This window comes from Fundulus heteroclitus, chromosome 18, assembly GCF_011125445.2.
Source record: "Fundulus heteroclitus isolate FHET01 chromosome 18, MU-UCD_Fhet_4.1, whole genome shotgun sequence".
Classification (NCBI taxonomy): Eukaryota; Metazoa; Chordata; class Actinopteri; order Cyprinodontiformes; family Fundulidae; genus Fundulus; species Fundulus heteroclitus.
In genome coordinates this window covers 20,829,014-20,842,959 of record NC_046378.1, presented here as the reverse complement: position 1 = coordinate 20,842,959, position 13,946 = coordinate 20,829,014, and the positions used below count along the sequence as shown (strand labels likewise).

General features: G+C 40.8%; 2 protein-coding genes across 4 annotated transcripts in view; one reads left to right on the top strand and one right to left on the bottom strand.

Moving 5' to 3' along the window:
- Positions 1-756: 756 nt before the first annotated feature.
- On the bottom strand, positions 757-9,646 carry shox2 (short stature homeobox 2). 2 transcript variants are annotated; one of them, XM_021319255.2, is made up of 5 exons: positions 9,077-9,646; positions 7,320-7,528; positions 5,234-5,291; positions 4,443-4,531; positions 757-2,223 (listed from the first exon to the last, which is right to left on the bottom strand). In XM_021319255.2, the coding sequence occupies exons 1-5, from the start codon at positions 9,363-9,365 to the stop codon at positions 1,966-1,968; spliced, it is 903 nt and encodes a 300-aa protein (XP_021174930.1). In that variant the 5' UTR covers positions 9,366-9,646; the 3' UTR covers positions 757-1,965. The 2 variants fall into 2 exon arrangements, with proteins under 2 accessions (XP_021174930.1, XP_012723474.1); XM_012868020.3 differs by having other exon boundaries at positions 757-2,259; positions 9,077-9,644.
- Positions 9,647-12,987: 3,341 nt separating this feature from the next.
- rsrc1 (arginine/serine-rich coiled-coil 1) overlaps positions 12,988-13,946 on the top strand; it is a 191,902-nt gene continuing 190,943 nt past the window's right edge. Inside the window, exons 1-2 of one of the 2 annotated variants that reach the window (XM_036149829.1) lie at positions 12,988-13,117; positions 13,518-13,704. In XM_036149829.1, the coding sequence (XP_036005722.1) occupies positions 13,535-13,704 (170 nt within the window). In that variant the 5' untranslated portion in view covers positions 12,988-13,117; positions 13,518-13,534. Of the gene's footprint in view, positions 13,151-13,517; positions 13,705-13,946 lie in introns of both variants that reach the window. The other variant, XM_036149830.1, reaches the window with a different exon arrangement.

Below are 13,946 nucleotides of genomic sequence, written 5' to 3'. Positions count from 1 at the left end.
TGCCAATCCCAGGAATAAAGATCTATCTTTTTTTGGCTTTACGTTTTTATTTTTTTTATTTTTTGTTATTTTTATTTTACTTCTATTCTATTATGTATGATTTTCTTTTTAATCACTCGCAACATGCAGCGGGAAAATAATACAAAACGGATCACGACCGAGTGTAATTGTGCGTTTATATTGTTGCAAGCCGAAGCCCGCACGGAATAATTAGAATTAAACATCTACAGTTGTTTTAACTAATTATTAGGCCTATGGTCCAGAGGGATTTCGATTCTAGCATCAATAACGCATTCGTTTTTTTATATATATATATAATTGTTATTATGAAATGCCTAAAATAATAATGCAATGGAAAGATTGTATGTGCATTTATTTAAATGCTACAAAATGTCATCCTTGAGGTACTGGACGGCTTCCTGTTGTTTCTTTTATCTGCCTGTTAACTCGTACTGGAAATGATCAGTTCTCTTCTAAAACCCCGCTATAAGCAAACTATGAATAATGCATCGCTTTGGCAAGGGCGCTGCAACACGCGCGCCCGAGTACGCACGGACGCACGCACGCACGCACACACGCGCACACCAACGTTCCCGGCTAAACGGAGCTGTCACAACTCTGATGTTATCAAAAGACTTTCACCTATAAATTATTAAAAATCTATTGCCCTCAAAGCCTTTACTGATAACAACAACAATAATAATGACTATCATGTAGGTATAAAAATTATTCAATTTAAAACCAATCAACTCATTTAAGAAACTTTTGTTAATTTATTATAGGAAGAAAAAAAATCAACTTTTGTTAGGGTGGTTTCACGTTTCACATGTGATGGAAAAAAAATTAAATAAAATAATTTCATGGTCATTCGTTTTTTTTTTTCCCCTTTAGAAACCCGTGCTTTTGGTGAGCTCATGTTCACTAATATATAAAAAACATCAACATTACATACAGAAAGCACATGGTTTTTAATGCACGGGGGAAAATAAGACAAAATGAACAAATTCCCAACGAGGCTCTCATGAAGCCACTAAATCATAAAAAATTATGCATGTTTTTTTCTTCAATATAAACATATTTTACATGTGCCCGTACCGGTTCGCATACAGTCAGCTGTGTTACAGATGACATTCAAAAGATTTACCTTCCATAATAAGAAAAAAAAATTAAAAGCAGGGGGTGCAAATCACCTTGTAGGCTAATATGAACACTGGCTTGAATTATGATTTTTTTTTTTTTTAAAAACACATTTTCTTTTATAATCTCACATTTGTTGCGTGGGGCCCGTTTCACCTTCAGCCATGGGAGGTCCAAACCAGGTCAGGAAGGCCAAACTTTCCATTGAGAGGGGAGGACAGAGGATAAGAGGGGATGGGAGTGGAGTGGAGAGGGAGGGGTAGAGATGGCTCACAAACTCATGCAAACACTGCAGAGGCGTTTTCAAACTGGACAAGAAACAGTGGAGGGAAACTGTTCCTACTTTTGACAAAGAATCCACCCCACTTTGGCAGAAAGGTTTTCATTTTCTTCTTTTTTTTAAGGGGAAGAGGGGGGGGGGTATTATGAGGCCAGCCTCTATATAGAATCAAAACGAAATCATAACAGCAATAATACAATATTCAAACAGGAAAAAATGCAGTATGGTTCGCCTTGTTTGACAAAGAATCGACCGACCCAGCTGCATCCTCCTCCTCCTCTTCCTCCTCCTCCTCCTCCTCGGGGTATCTGTCCCTGCTTTGCCGTCCACCCCGTCCGCCACTTTTAGGCGTCTGTGTAGGCTATCACGTCACAGTCTCTTTCATTGTCTTTCATAAATAGCCTATATTTTATATTATACTCGTCCTCCTTCATCGAGAAAACATAAATTACGTCCGTGCTTCTTCTTCTTTTTTTTTTTTCCTCCCTCCCTCACTTTATAAGCAGTTTTGGTTCAGTGTCTCCTCGGTCGCCCCCGGGTCCTCGCTGTCACAGTCCCAACGCCGCCGTGTGTTTTTTGGCCTTCAGTCTCAGGTCGGCGATGCTGGAGTTCTTGCTCGTGTTCTTGGCGGCGGCGGCGGCGGCCACCACGGAGGCGGCGGAGGCCGACTCCGCCGCGAGCGTCGCCAGGGGCAGCCCGAACGGCGGCGCGGGGAACATCATGTAGGGCGCGTGCGCCGCCAGATGCGAGTGCAGGTGGTGCTGCGCGTGAGCCACGGCGCTGTCGAGCTGCAGCTGCGCCTGCACCTGAAAGGAGAAGGGCGGCACGTTGCAATGACTATCCTACGGGACGGGACGCACGGATGGGGGGGTTGGGGGAGAGAAGGGGGAGAACATGCGTTAACTTTGCAGCGGGATGGGTGCAGGATCAATTTTCACCAGACTGTTGTGACTTCACACTGTACAAATCAGTGGCACGAATGTCCATCTATTTACCTAACTATATTATTTTTCACATCAAGAATTATATTTAGTGTATTTTCGTTCAATATGACGTAATATGTAATGCATGTATGTGAGTCTCAGAGACTGCTGATGGAAATGATCTCCTAGAGTTGGTGTGGTACAGAGCTTGCATGGTCCCTGCTTAATTAACTAAATAAACAAAACGGTACATATATATATATATATATATATATATATATATATATATATATATATATATATATATATATATATATATATACACACACACACACGCACACACAATTAAGGGACCTTCATTTTTAAGGGAGCCCTGCTGCATTGCTTTGTGCCAACACAAGCAGAAGTCATTCTACTAATTGATGTTAATTAGGGGATCACCTGGTCCTAAAAGTATTGTGTAGGACTGATGGAAACCTGCCAGGGTGCATGACAACTATGGCTGAAAATCAGGGTTATTCCACCCAATATTGATTTATGTACTCTTTCTCGTGTAAAACATAGGTACGGTTGCTTATAAAATGGGATTAACTTCTTTTGTTGGTTTTGGTGTTGTTGGACATTTGAAAAGTGTTATTAATCTTTGAAAAATGTTATTAATTTCACTGCTTGACCTTTTCTGCACATAAATGCTCAAAATGACAACATTTCTATCAAGAATATGATAGAAATGAAGTCAGTATTTTGTAGAATAAAATAAAAATGTGCATGTAACTTAAACACCTGTAAATAGTAAAAATCAGAGAGCCCGGTAATTTTTCATAAGTCACATCATTTTCTTCTGAGCTACTTTCACAATCAAAACTGAGTTATAAAGATTGTGAATAAAAGAAGTATTTCAAGTCAAGTTTCGACCATCTCAATTTTGTGGGGTCTCATCCTGACACCAACAAAGCATTAAAATGCTATTTTGGGATTTTCACAAACAGAATAAGGGGTTCGTGCATCTCAAGCTGCATTTTAAAGAATCAGTGTGCAGTGTTGAATAATCTAGTCCGTGTTGGACCGTGTTGCATTTATTTTAGATTTTAAAAAAGAGATGATGAAATGCTGTGAGAAACTGTGAAAAAAGCCCTTTAGATTTGCGCCAAATAAAACATATCTCCTTATACCGTGCACATCACAAATTAGTTTCCATTCACCCATACATAAGCAGTGAGAAACAACTCCCAACTTTTATTTTATTTAGTCCTGATCAGCAATGCTGCAACCCCATGCTTCTTAGCTTACATTTGTATCTTTGTTCAGCCCTGTTGAGATTTCACATATAGAAATTAGGGCCTCTGAACAGGAAGAAATGCAATAAAGATTTCACCTTCAATGGTTTTACTGAGGAAATATTATACAAAACTATGTGTGGACTAGTTTTAATGTCTTTTCTCATGACAACACTGAATAACAGGCTACAAAGTACTTATCATTATTTTGGAAACATTTAAACAAAAGCCTCTACTGCAGAGCAATACCAAACAAGAAATGTTATCTTTTTGTCTTTTGTGTTTTTTTATTACGACATTGACCAATGTGTCTAAATCAAGCATTAGGATGCAAGGTCCATCATTTCAAAAACAACGCCACAGCATCGATTAACCTGCATGGAATGAGATATCTTCAAGTTGAAACTCTATATCAGTCCTGAAAATGAACTAATATTCTGCTTGCCAAAAAAAAAGAAAAAAAGAAATAATCACAGTGTCTCATACAAAGTCTTCTAAAATGTTTGTATTGTTCAATTAAAACAGGCCCAGAAATGGTCAGAGGGAGAAATGAGAGAGGGAATTTTCCAATTAAGCTACGCTGTGTTGGCACAGTGTTCTTCTCACCAGTGAGGTAATAAGAGTTTAGTTACCCCCACCCCCCCTCACCCCCAGACACACACACCCAGACACATGGAACTGGATTCTCTGCATATTTGGGCACATCCTGTGCCAAGACAGCAGTCGGGCTTGGGCGGGTGGATGGATGGGTAGATGGGAGATGGGGTGTGTCTGCTCTGTGTTATTATTATTTTATTAAGGGTTGGAAGCTTCAAAGTTACTTGCCTGTTGGAATGGCATCCGTAGAGCCCCCACATTGACATATGGCGCTACACGACAAGCTTCGAACTGATTCGCTGCTCCAATCAGGACTCCTGCAGAAAACACAGATGATAGCCAAATTGTGAGCGGAACATTCAGCAAGCTATACTGCATAACGAGCATTAATTCAGAGGAGATGCCTATGTTTTGAAAATTGTTCACACACAGTGTTGAGGGTTCACTCAGAAAGGATTGTACATTTAGGAAGTTGTAGTGGGCAATGACGTCACTGCGCATACCATGGCAACTAATGTTATTTTGTGAAAATGAAATTCTGAAAACTTTAACTGGGATTTCACTAGGAGGGTAAAACATGAAAAGCTGAATCTTTTTTGGTGACAGCCTACTTATTTAAAAATTTTGAATGGCATCTCGAGGATGGAAAATGGGTTCCAAAGAGCAGAGAAGCTTTTGGAAGCAATCTGAAGATTCTCCATTTATTTCAATGGGAGAAAAAGTGAAAAAAAAATTAAAGTTTAAAATGCTTAAAATGACCCCCAAAAAAAGCCATAGCAGACATTTGCAAAATAAGCTGAGCATATTCACAGAAAGTATTCAGATAAAGCTATGGCAAAAACAAACAAACAAAACAAAAAAATAGAAGAGGATCACAGCATCACAGTCATGTGTTTACAGGATGCACGCAATAAATTAAGAGATTCAAGAGGGCGCAATTAACTCGACATTTAATCATGAGGTAAACTGTGCGGAATGGAACAGAACAGAATAGGGTTTGCATTGATGTGTGGGAGTACCTTTATGTAACTGGTTCTCCTGCTTCCTGCATTTGGCTCTTCTGTTCTGGAACCAAACCTGCAGGGACAGAAATTAATTAGAGACCCGCTGATTGGCAGCTGCTTGTGAGGCCATGCGTAATTCCTCTCAAAGTGACAACAACCGCAGAGAAAAAAAAAAAAAAAAAAAAAAAAAACAATATCCCCGAGGAGCACTGAAATATTAATGCTGCTGCTTAACCCCAGATCTTAATTATTATACATTTAGCCTACAACAAGACGAGGGATAGCAAAAGAGCGTGGGGTTAAGACAGAGAGACGAGGAGGTAAAAAAACAACAACAACAACAAATAAATGTAGTAAATCTGATGTCAAATTCATTAGGAGAATAGAATGACTCCAGTCGGAAAGTGAGCAGGACTTTCTCTGGTATAATAAATAACCTTGTCAGCGCTGGTTTCATCTTTCTATGGATGAGTGTCCCCGAAGAGTTGAATGGACTCTCGGATATCGAGTTGCAGCAATGCTATCATGGCCTTTTTTGGAGATCAGAGGCAAGCAAGATCTGAGCGCTCATCTCAACTCTTTCTCTGACCGCTGAAATTAATTACCCTTATCTGCAGAAAATCCATGTCGGAGGCATGCTTGAATGTCTTAATAATAACCGCCATTACACTCGGTCCACAAAAAAGCCAGAGAGAGCGGTGGCTCACGTTTCTCTTCGGAGAAACCCAAAAGAAAACGCCTCGGAACGCGCATTAAAACGGTTTATCACTATGATAATCCGCATCAAATACTTCAGATAAAGCATGGCCTAAACAAGGGAGACCACAATGCAACGCGTCCGCCGGCAGTCTGTGTAACATTACGCCGGCGTAAACAGTGAAAAGCATGATTGAAATATCATATCGATTCGGCTGTCAGCTGGCTTCATTTATTGATCACACGCGCATGTCGCTCGGAAGTCCTCCTTGCGCACTAATTTATGGCTATTTATAAAAAAACCAAACGCACTGAAAGTTATCGGTGGAGCCCAAAATCACATCGAAATAATGGGTAAGCGTGAAAAGATATAACTCTCCTGCGGAGATAAAAGAGATATAGAGGCGAAAGCTGGTCTCGATTTGGGTTGGAAATAATACATAATTTATGCAAATCCCTCGAGCTGCGCTCCTTGTCCAGGACACAATGCGTCTTATTGGGGAGATTCCAGTTCAGTGCTTGGGCAGCCCCGCAAAAAAAAAAAGGAGAAAAAAAGCTGTTTTGAACTTTAAAAAAAAAAAAAAAATAAAAAAAACTGTATGGATGTGCTTACGTTTGGCCCGTCCATGACACATATTAAAAGAGATAACTCAGCTATCCAAATAGCTTGGACATATGCATGATAGTCATAAAGAAGTTATATATTTTAAAACAGAGAAAAATAGATGCCTTCATGAATACCCCCACCCCGGCTCGACCTACACGGGACATATCTCCCCCCCCCCCCCCCCACCCCCCCTTACCACCCCACACACACACACACACACACACACCTTCCACTTCTCCCACTCATTCTGCACAGCTCTGCCCTTATGAAAAATCTACCGACATGGCAACACGTATCTTAAAACTACATGCATAACACAATTACATTAAATTAAATATTGTGGGCGCACCGCTTTGGCGCAGTTAGGAACACAGAGATTAGACTAGCAGTGGTGAAGCGGAGATAAGGACTAATTGAGACAAGTGACACGTTCAAAAATCCAATCACACTGAGAGAAAACGTGCTGCAGTGTGTTTTTACTTCTTTTTTTCCTCTACGCAATCTATATAAAATAAACTCACATCTATCGCGCAAATTCACAAATCACGATCAAGCGCGGCTTTTCGCACCTGTATCCACTGCATGCATGGTTATACGAGCCAACAAAACACGTTCCATGTCCTGAAACTAGAACATTCTCAGCAGGTAGCCTGGGAATAAATAAGAACTGTAGCCTACAAAAAAAAAAAAAAATCCTGTTAGAATTATCCCCCTGCTTTCTATTGTGGATTAGGATATACAGCACCGCATATCTTCGTGTGTATTATTAATAGTCATATTTTCTCAATCGTGTCTTACCTGTACTCGGGCCTCCGACAGTCCCAGTCTCTGGCTCAGCTCCTCCCGCATGAAGGCGTCCGGGTAGTGCGTCTCGTCAAAGAGCCGCTCCAGCTCGTTGAGCTGCTCCAACGTGAAGTTAGTCCGACTTCTCCTCTGCTTGATCTTTGTTTGCGTTTCATCCTCGATGGGCTTCGAGTCCTCTTTCCTCTCCTTCACGTCCGTGGTGCCTGCGAGAGTAGCAGGGGAAGGGACCGTGATCAGCATCATGCACGGAGAATCTTCCCCCCCTAAGGGATATTTTTCGTTTCTTTATATTCTTAAAAAGGGAGGGGAGGAAAAAAATGGGATTTACTGCACCAGATGGCACACAGTTTGCCTTGAATCTGAGCTCGCTTGTCGCAAAAACGTCATCCTCCTTGGTGGCTGCAAACAACGCTCTTATAGGAGCCATGCATTGTGCAAAAAAAAAAGGGTAATGCAAAAAAAAAGGCTGCAAAATTAGATTTTAAAACGCGATAAAAATGGAGGAAAAGAAAAGAAAAAAAACGACCTGCCCTCTGATATCACACAGCTATCAGACCGCGGATGTTTTGTCGAGCTACATAAAGCTCTTTAATTATTAAGAGCTTATAAATATGCAGCGCCGTGCCTACTGTTGGGTGTCTGATACATGCTTGTCGCGGTTCCGCTTTTAACCACGCTGCCCATGACGAACAGATGTCACTTTTACAAGCTTCCCAACTCTTAAGATATCTTGTCCAGCATGTTGTCACAGAAGAGGAACTATACACAGATGCCTTCAAATATTAGCAAAAAAAAAAAAAAAAAAAAAGTCATGGGAATTAGTTTTTGGCAAATTTAACGTTTGCTTTAGTGCGCATGGCTTTATTCTATCAGGAATCCGATTTATTATATTTATTTTATTCTTATATATATATTATTTTTTCTTTTTTGCATTTCTTTGCATTTGTTGCCCCTGGCGTTTAACAGAGCGTTGCGTTAATTTTTAGGAGAAAAAAAGACATATTTCCCATTTCATGCTATTGCTCTCTGGAGTCCTGCGATTTCTCCTGATAACAGGCTTTAGTAACGTTTGTGAACAGAGACACGGTTTAATTCCTACACAGCTTACATTTGCACATGCCAAGGTGTCATTGAATGGCACACACAGATAGGGACTAAACAAATGACTCTAGAAGCAACTCACAGCCGCTGGCTTTTAAGTTATTGAGTGAAATCAAGAAGGCCGGACTGCATCGTTTCTGCAAATCACTGCCCATAAACATCAATTTGCTTAATGTGTTTAATATGGGAGTAAATTGAGTCCTTCTATATTATTGGATCCGTTAGTTGATGATAAATCGGGAGTAGAATCCTATTTGGTCATTGTACAAAACAGGCCAACGAAATCGTGTATGACTTTTACACGTAATCAGCATTTTCTCCTCTTTTGTGTGGCTGCACGCTCTGAAATCTGTTCGAATAATGAACCGAAAACAACCTGTACGCACGTTAAAAATGCTGACATGCTTAATGAAAAATAATTTAGGAGCAGTTTTTGACATGTTACAAAATAAACGACGGACACACGTCTAATAATAACTTTTTTTCAGATGACATATCAGAATTTAAAGTGTTCTCTTCTGTCATTCATTTTAAATGTTCTGTCTTTTTTTTTTATTTATTTTACGCAGCGTGTCCCCCTCCCTTTTCCCCCGACCAGATCACGTTCCCCCCCCTCGTCGTGAACCGGCGGCAGAGCGCAGAACCCTTACCGTCAATGAGTTTGGGACTCCCCGCGTCCCTGATCCTCTCCGGCCCGAGCATGTCCGTCTCCCTGCCCGGCGAGAGCGCCACGTTCCGGGCGACCGCGGCCGCCTCCTCTCGGCTCCCGGGCTCCGCGGATAAAGAGTCCCGGCTCCCCGCTCGCGCCGACCCGGTCTCCAACACTTCCCTGTAGGTTATCACTTCCTTCTTCTCCTTGACTTTCTGATCGAAGGACTTGGATACGAAAGCGGTGAGCTCTTCCATCACTGCTTCCTCTCCTCTTGGAAAAAACACCATGCACTCACTCCCTCTCTCTCGCACACACACGCACACTCTCCCCCCTTCGCTGCTTAAGACATCAATGGTGTGGCTCGTTGAAAATGATACAAGGTGATGCAAGCCAAACTGTGGATGAAGGTGGAGAAGAAGAAGAAAAAAAAACAGATCTCTTCTCTGTCAATTCCTCCTCCTTTGGTATAGCGGAGTTGGGGAACCTGCTGGTGATCCTCTATTGAAGTCACAGTATTTATACTTTACGGCGCCTTGCCCCCTTGATCCGTGCAAATTACCTCCCCTCAGGATGCCGGGATGAGCCCCCCCCCTTCCCCTTCAATGATATGGGAGGAAGAGAGAGAGAGAGAGAGAGAGAGAGAGAGAGAGAGAGAGAGAGAGAGAGAGAGAGAGAGAGAGAGAGAGAGAGAGAGAGAGAGAGAGAGAGAGAGAGAGAGAGTGAAAACATTAAGCAGCACCACCGCTATTGGCCATTAATCCAAGATTGACAAGAAGGACTAATTAATTTAATTACGCGCTCATTCGCCGCTATTGTCCTGAGTTAGTTTTTTAAACACCCGGGAGTTGGTCGCGGATCTCTCTCTCTCTCTCTCTCTCTCTCTCTCTCTCTCTCTCTCTCTCTCTCTCTCTCTCTCTCTCTCTCTCTCTCTCTCTCTCCGCGCGCGCGTGTGTGTGTGTGTGTTGGTGTGTGTGCAGGGGTGTGGCTTAAAAGACCCCGAAAAAATGACAAGCAGAGAGGGAAGCACATGGACGAGATGAGGAGTTCTTCCTCATACATCTCTGTGATCTGCGTGCGAGGAAAAGTGAGACGCGAGACGATGCCGCGGAGAGGAGAGAGGTGAAAGCGGACCAGCTGAGGCGCAGAGAGCCGAGGAGCGACGTGCGCTCGGAGCTCCAGATCGAGTTCAAGCGAACGCGTCTTGGCGTTCCTGAAACTTTGGCCTGAGGCCCTGCCATTGTTTCGCTTTTATATTTTATAGCGCTATTATTATTATTATTATTATTATTATTATTATTATTATTATTATTATTATTATTATTATTATTATTATTATTATTATTATTATTAATATTCAAAACAAAGCATTCATTTGCGTTTCCAATCGATAATGATGTGTTGTGCATTGCCATCATTAACCAGACTATATCGCTTAATGTTAATCCTCACTGGGCCGTTTTAAGCCATTAGGTTGTTAAACAGCAGATAAACGCTTAATTATAGCCTAGTGCCTCCTTATACGATATGTTGCCATTGGGCTTGCTAATTAAAGTTTCCAGATCCCTGTTTTTTTTTCCCTCCCTTCCTTTTCCTGCTGAAATAAATGTCTAAATTTGTAAACAACAACTCAGTTGTGGTAAAGGTGGTAAGTATATATATATATATATATATATATATATATATATATATATGTGCAGATAAATTATAAAAGGCGTCGGGATGAATCCGATGCTAAATTAAGGATGTTGATTGATAATCTATATAAAGCCCCTTTTCCACGCACGCAGAGCCCGACCGATTCCCCTAATTAAATATTAACGACGCTTCAACCCAAACCGTATAGCATTAATTGCTATTAATCCCGCCGCATCTGAGAGCATGGATGTATTTGGATAGCGCTAAACAGATTCTTTTTATCTATTTACTCCGATTACTTTGTTTCTCATCAGCTATTTACAGCCCGCGCACACAGTTGATCCATCAGTCGATATATAATATTGGTCGTTTCACCTTCAGCTCCGGTGTGTGTTTTTAAAGCTTCATCCGAGTAATTAATTATTCTACTTTACAGCAAATTGCCCGGGCGCTCTGTCTGACCTTGCGTTTCAGGCTGTGCGTTGCTATTGTCTGAGCAGACGAGCTGATCACGTAAATGCGCGCTGAACATTTTCAGATAAATATGCATTTGTTAAGTTATTGGTAGAGGTATGCCAGATCAAAAAAAAAAAAAAAAAAAAAAAAAAAAAAAACACAATGCGAGAAGCTCGGAGTGCTGGTGCATGCAGATATAGTCCTTTGAAATGTTTTCCATTCACTAGTGTCTGAAACTGGAGAAACAAACCTGCACAATCGTTAAAAGAAACAAACCAACTACTAAACAAAACAAACAAAAAACAGCATTGCGTTTTTAAACTTTTTGGAAAATAGATGTTAGGAAAGTTAATCAATTCAATTTATTTATATATAGCCACATAAGAGCCGTAAACTGTCTTTGAACTCAATTTACACGCGATCCATTTTGCAGAGCAGGCTCAAGAGATAAGGCTGCTTTGGGCCTCCAAACCAACAGGTGGCCCCCAAGAGCACTGAAATAGTCTAGCCAGTCACAAATACTAATTATGCAAAACAGAAATTCAGGATATTCAAAATCAGTGGGGTCATATTGAAAACACTATTAAAATATTTTTTGATGAATGTCTTTTTATATGTGTAGCAGTTTTTGATGCTTTCGAGAGGAAAGCTAATAGTTTTTATAAATATTAGAAGGGTCCCAGATTTGATGCATTTTTAGAAATAAGCCAAACGTACATGCGTCTTAGAAGGGGACTCACTGTTTTCAAACAGCTGACAATAACGATAACTGTTCATGTGAGTTTTAGAAGTAGGCTAGTTATTTTTATGTTTTGTGCAAGAAAAAAAGGACCAACTGTAAAATGTAAATAAATCACAAGACTATTGCTATTTGTTCAAGTTGTTTATAAATGGCTTTTAGTTGAACTGAATATATTCAGTTTATTTACATAGATATAAATCAAATTAAAAGTAATTTATGAGCAGAACGGAAAACAAAACATAAAGGTAAAGGGCAGTCCAGTTACACGTGATCCAATTCGTTGAGCCAGCTGAAGGCACAAGTGAAATAAGCAGTCTCCAAAGTAATAGACCCCCTACCCCCTTGTTGTGCAAATCCAAAAATAAAAATCATATTTTAAAATATTAGGTGTGAATATTTTTCATGTCTTTTAGACTAGGGATAATTTTAACATGTTTTGTTGAGCTTGCTGTCTTTCCACATTTTACTAGACACAGTAGACTAGAAGTTTTATGCATTTTGCTAGTACCATCACCTAAACTGCAGAAGTAGAAGGACAAACTATGTATCTACAACTGTATCAACATCAAGAAACATGACTGTGGTCCCCAAAATTGCTTGCATTTCTTTTTAATCAAAGAACAACACGAGAATGTCCTAACCCTATAATCAGATATTTCCCCAGAAGAACTAAAAAAAAAATACTTGAACATTTCTGTCCACACACTTTATCCTGGGTCCTTGTAATGTAAGGTGGGTGTAAAGTGTCATATATTACTTCTGAGTTGACGTTATCATAGGGGTTATTAAGATACACGTGGCACATATTCAAACACGGATAATATCAACACAATAGTTTTGAAATACATCCCTTTTTACGTCGCCTATGACATGGCACTTCACTAACTTTGATTTATTGCAACATAAAATTACAACCTTACCGTTCTACTGGATAAAAATAAATAAAAACGTATATCAAATAATAAATAAATAAAACCACTACTATTGTTGGAGTAAGAAGAACAAGATTTTTTTTAATATAAAACAAACAATGAAACTTCCAACATGTAAAACGCTCCAATCGACTGTTCAGTGTTCAACTCTTCGTTCCTTGACTCCATCGATGTTTTTGCGCTCGACTAGTAGAGCCTAGCAGTAGTCGGTGCATGGCTGCAGTCGTGGGGAATTCAATGGTGTAAAAGAGAGGAGCGGGACGTTCGTTTTCAGGTCTCTGTCTGTTTTGCCCCAACGACCTTTAACGTAACTTTTAAACCACTGAAACGACACGCAGACAAGCCGTTAAGAAGGTTAAAAGCTTCTCTTGAAACGCGGACGCTTTGCGGCTGTTTCTTTCTGCTAATTTGGTTAGCACAGCTAGCCTGTTTGTTAGCCTCAATGATTCACACCAGGGAGAGCTACCGGCTCTGTTGGATTATGACTCCATACAGTGTTTACTGCTTTATCGATCACATTGTCTGACGCACAGGCTTCCTTTCTAAATCGATAGTTATTGGGTGACAATGTTCAATCGGGTCTAAATGGGCTGAATAGATGCCAACAGCTGTTTTGTGTGGATGTGCAGTGGAGAGTCCGGGTTTAATTCAGCATCGTTTTGTTGTTATCCCAGCTGAACGCCAGGCCAGCATGGGTCGGCGCTCGTCTGACAGCGAGGATGACAGTCGGAGCAGGAGGAAGAAAAAACAGCGTCGCCGTTCGTCCTCCTCCTCTTCCTCCTCCTCGTCTGGGAGCCGGGTGAGGAGTAGCCGCAGCAGGAGATCCAGCCGCAGGAGCCGCTCTCGCTCCAAAGACAGAAGGTGACATATCATTGGATTTTTTTTTCTTCCAGGGGAGACAGGGATGGATACTGTGCCATGCAGCAGTGGTTTTTGAAAAGATACTTTAAAGTTCAGCTCCAGGCGGCTTGCTTTGGTCCTGGTGCTTTATTTGATCCTTTATTTAAAAACAGCAGCAAAGACGTAGTAAGCTCGCACACGTTGTTTCTTAGAAGGAACTGGCCAAATGTAGGGTTTAAAGGAAAAGTCTCAGTTGCTTAGGG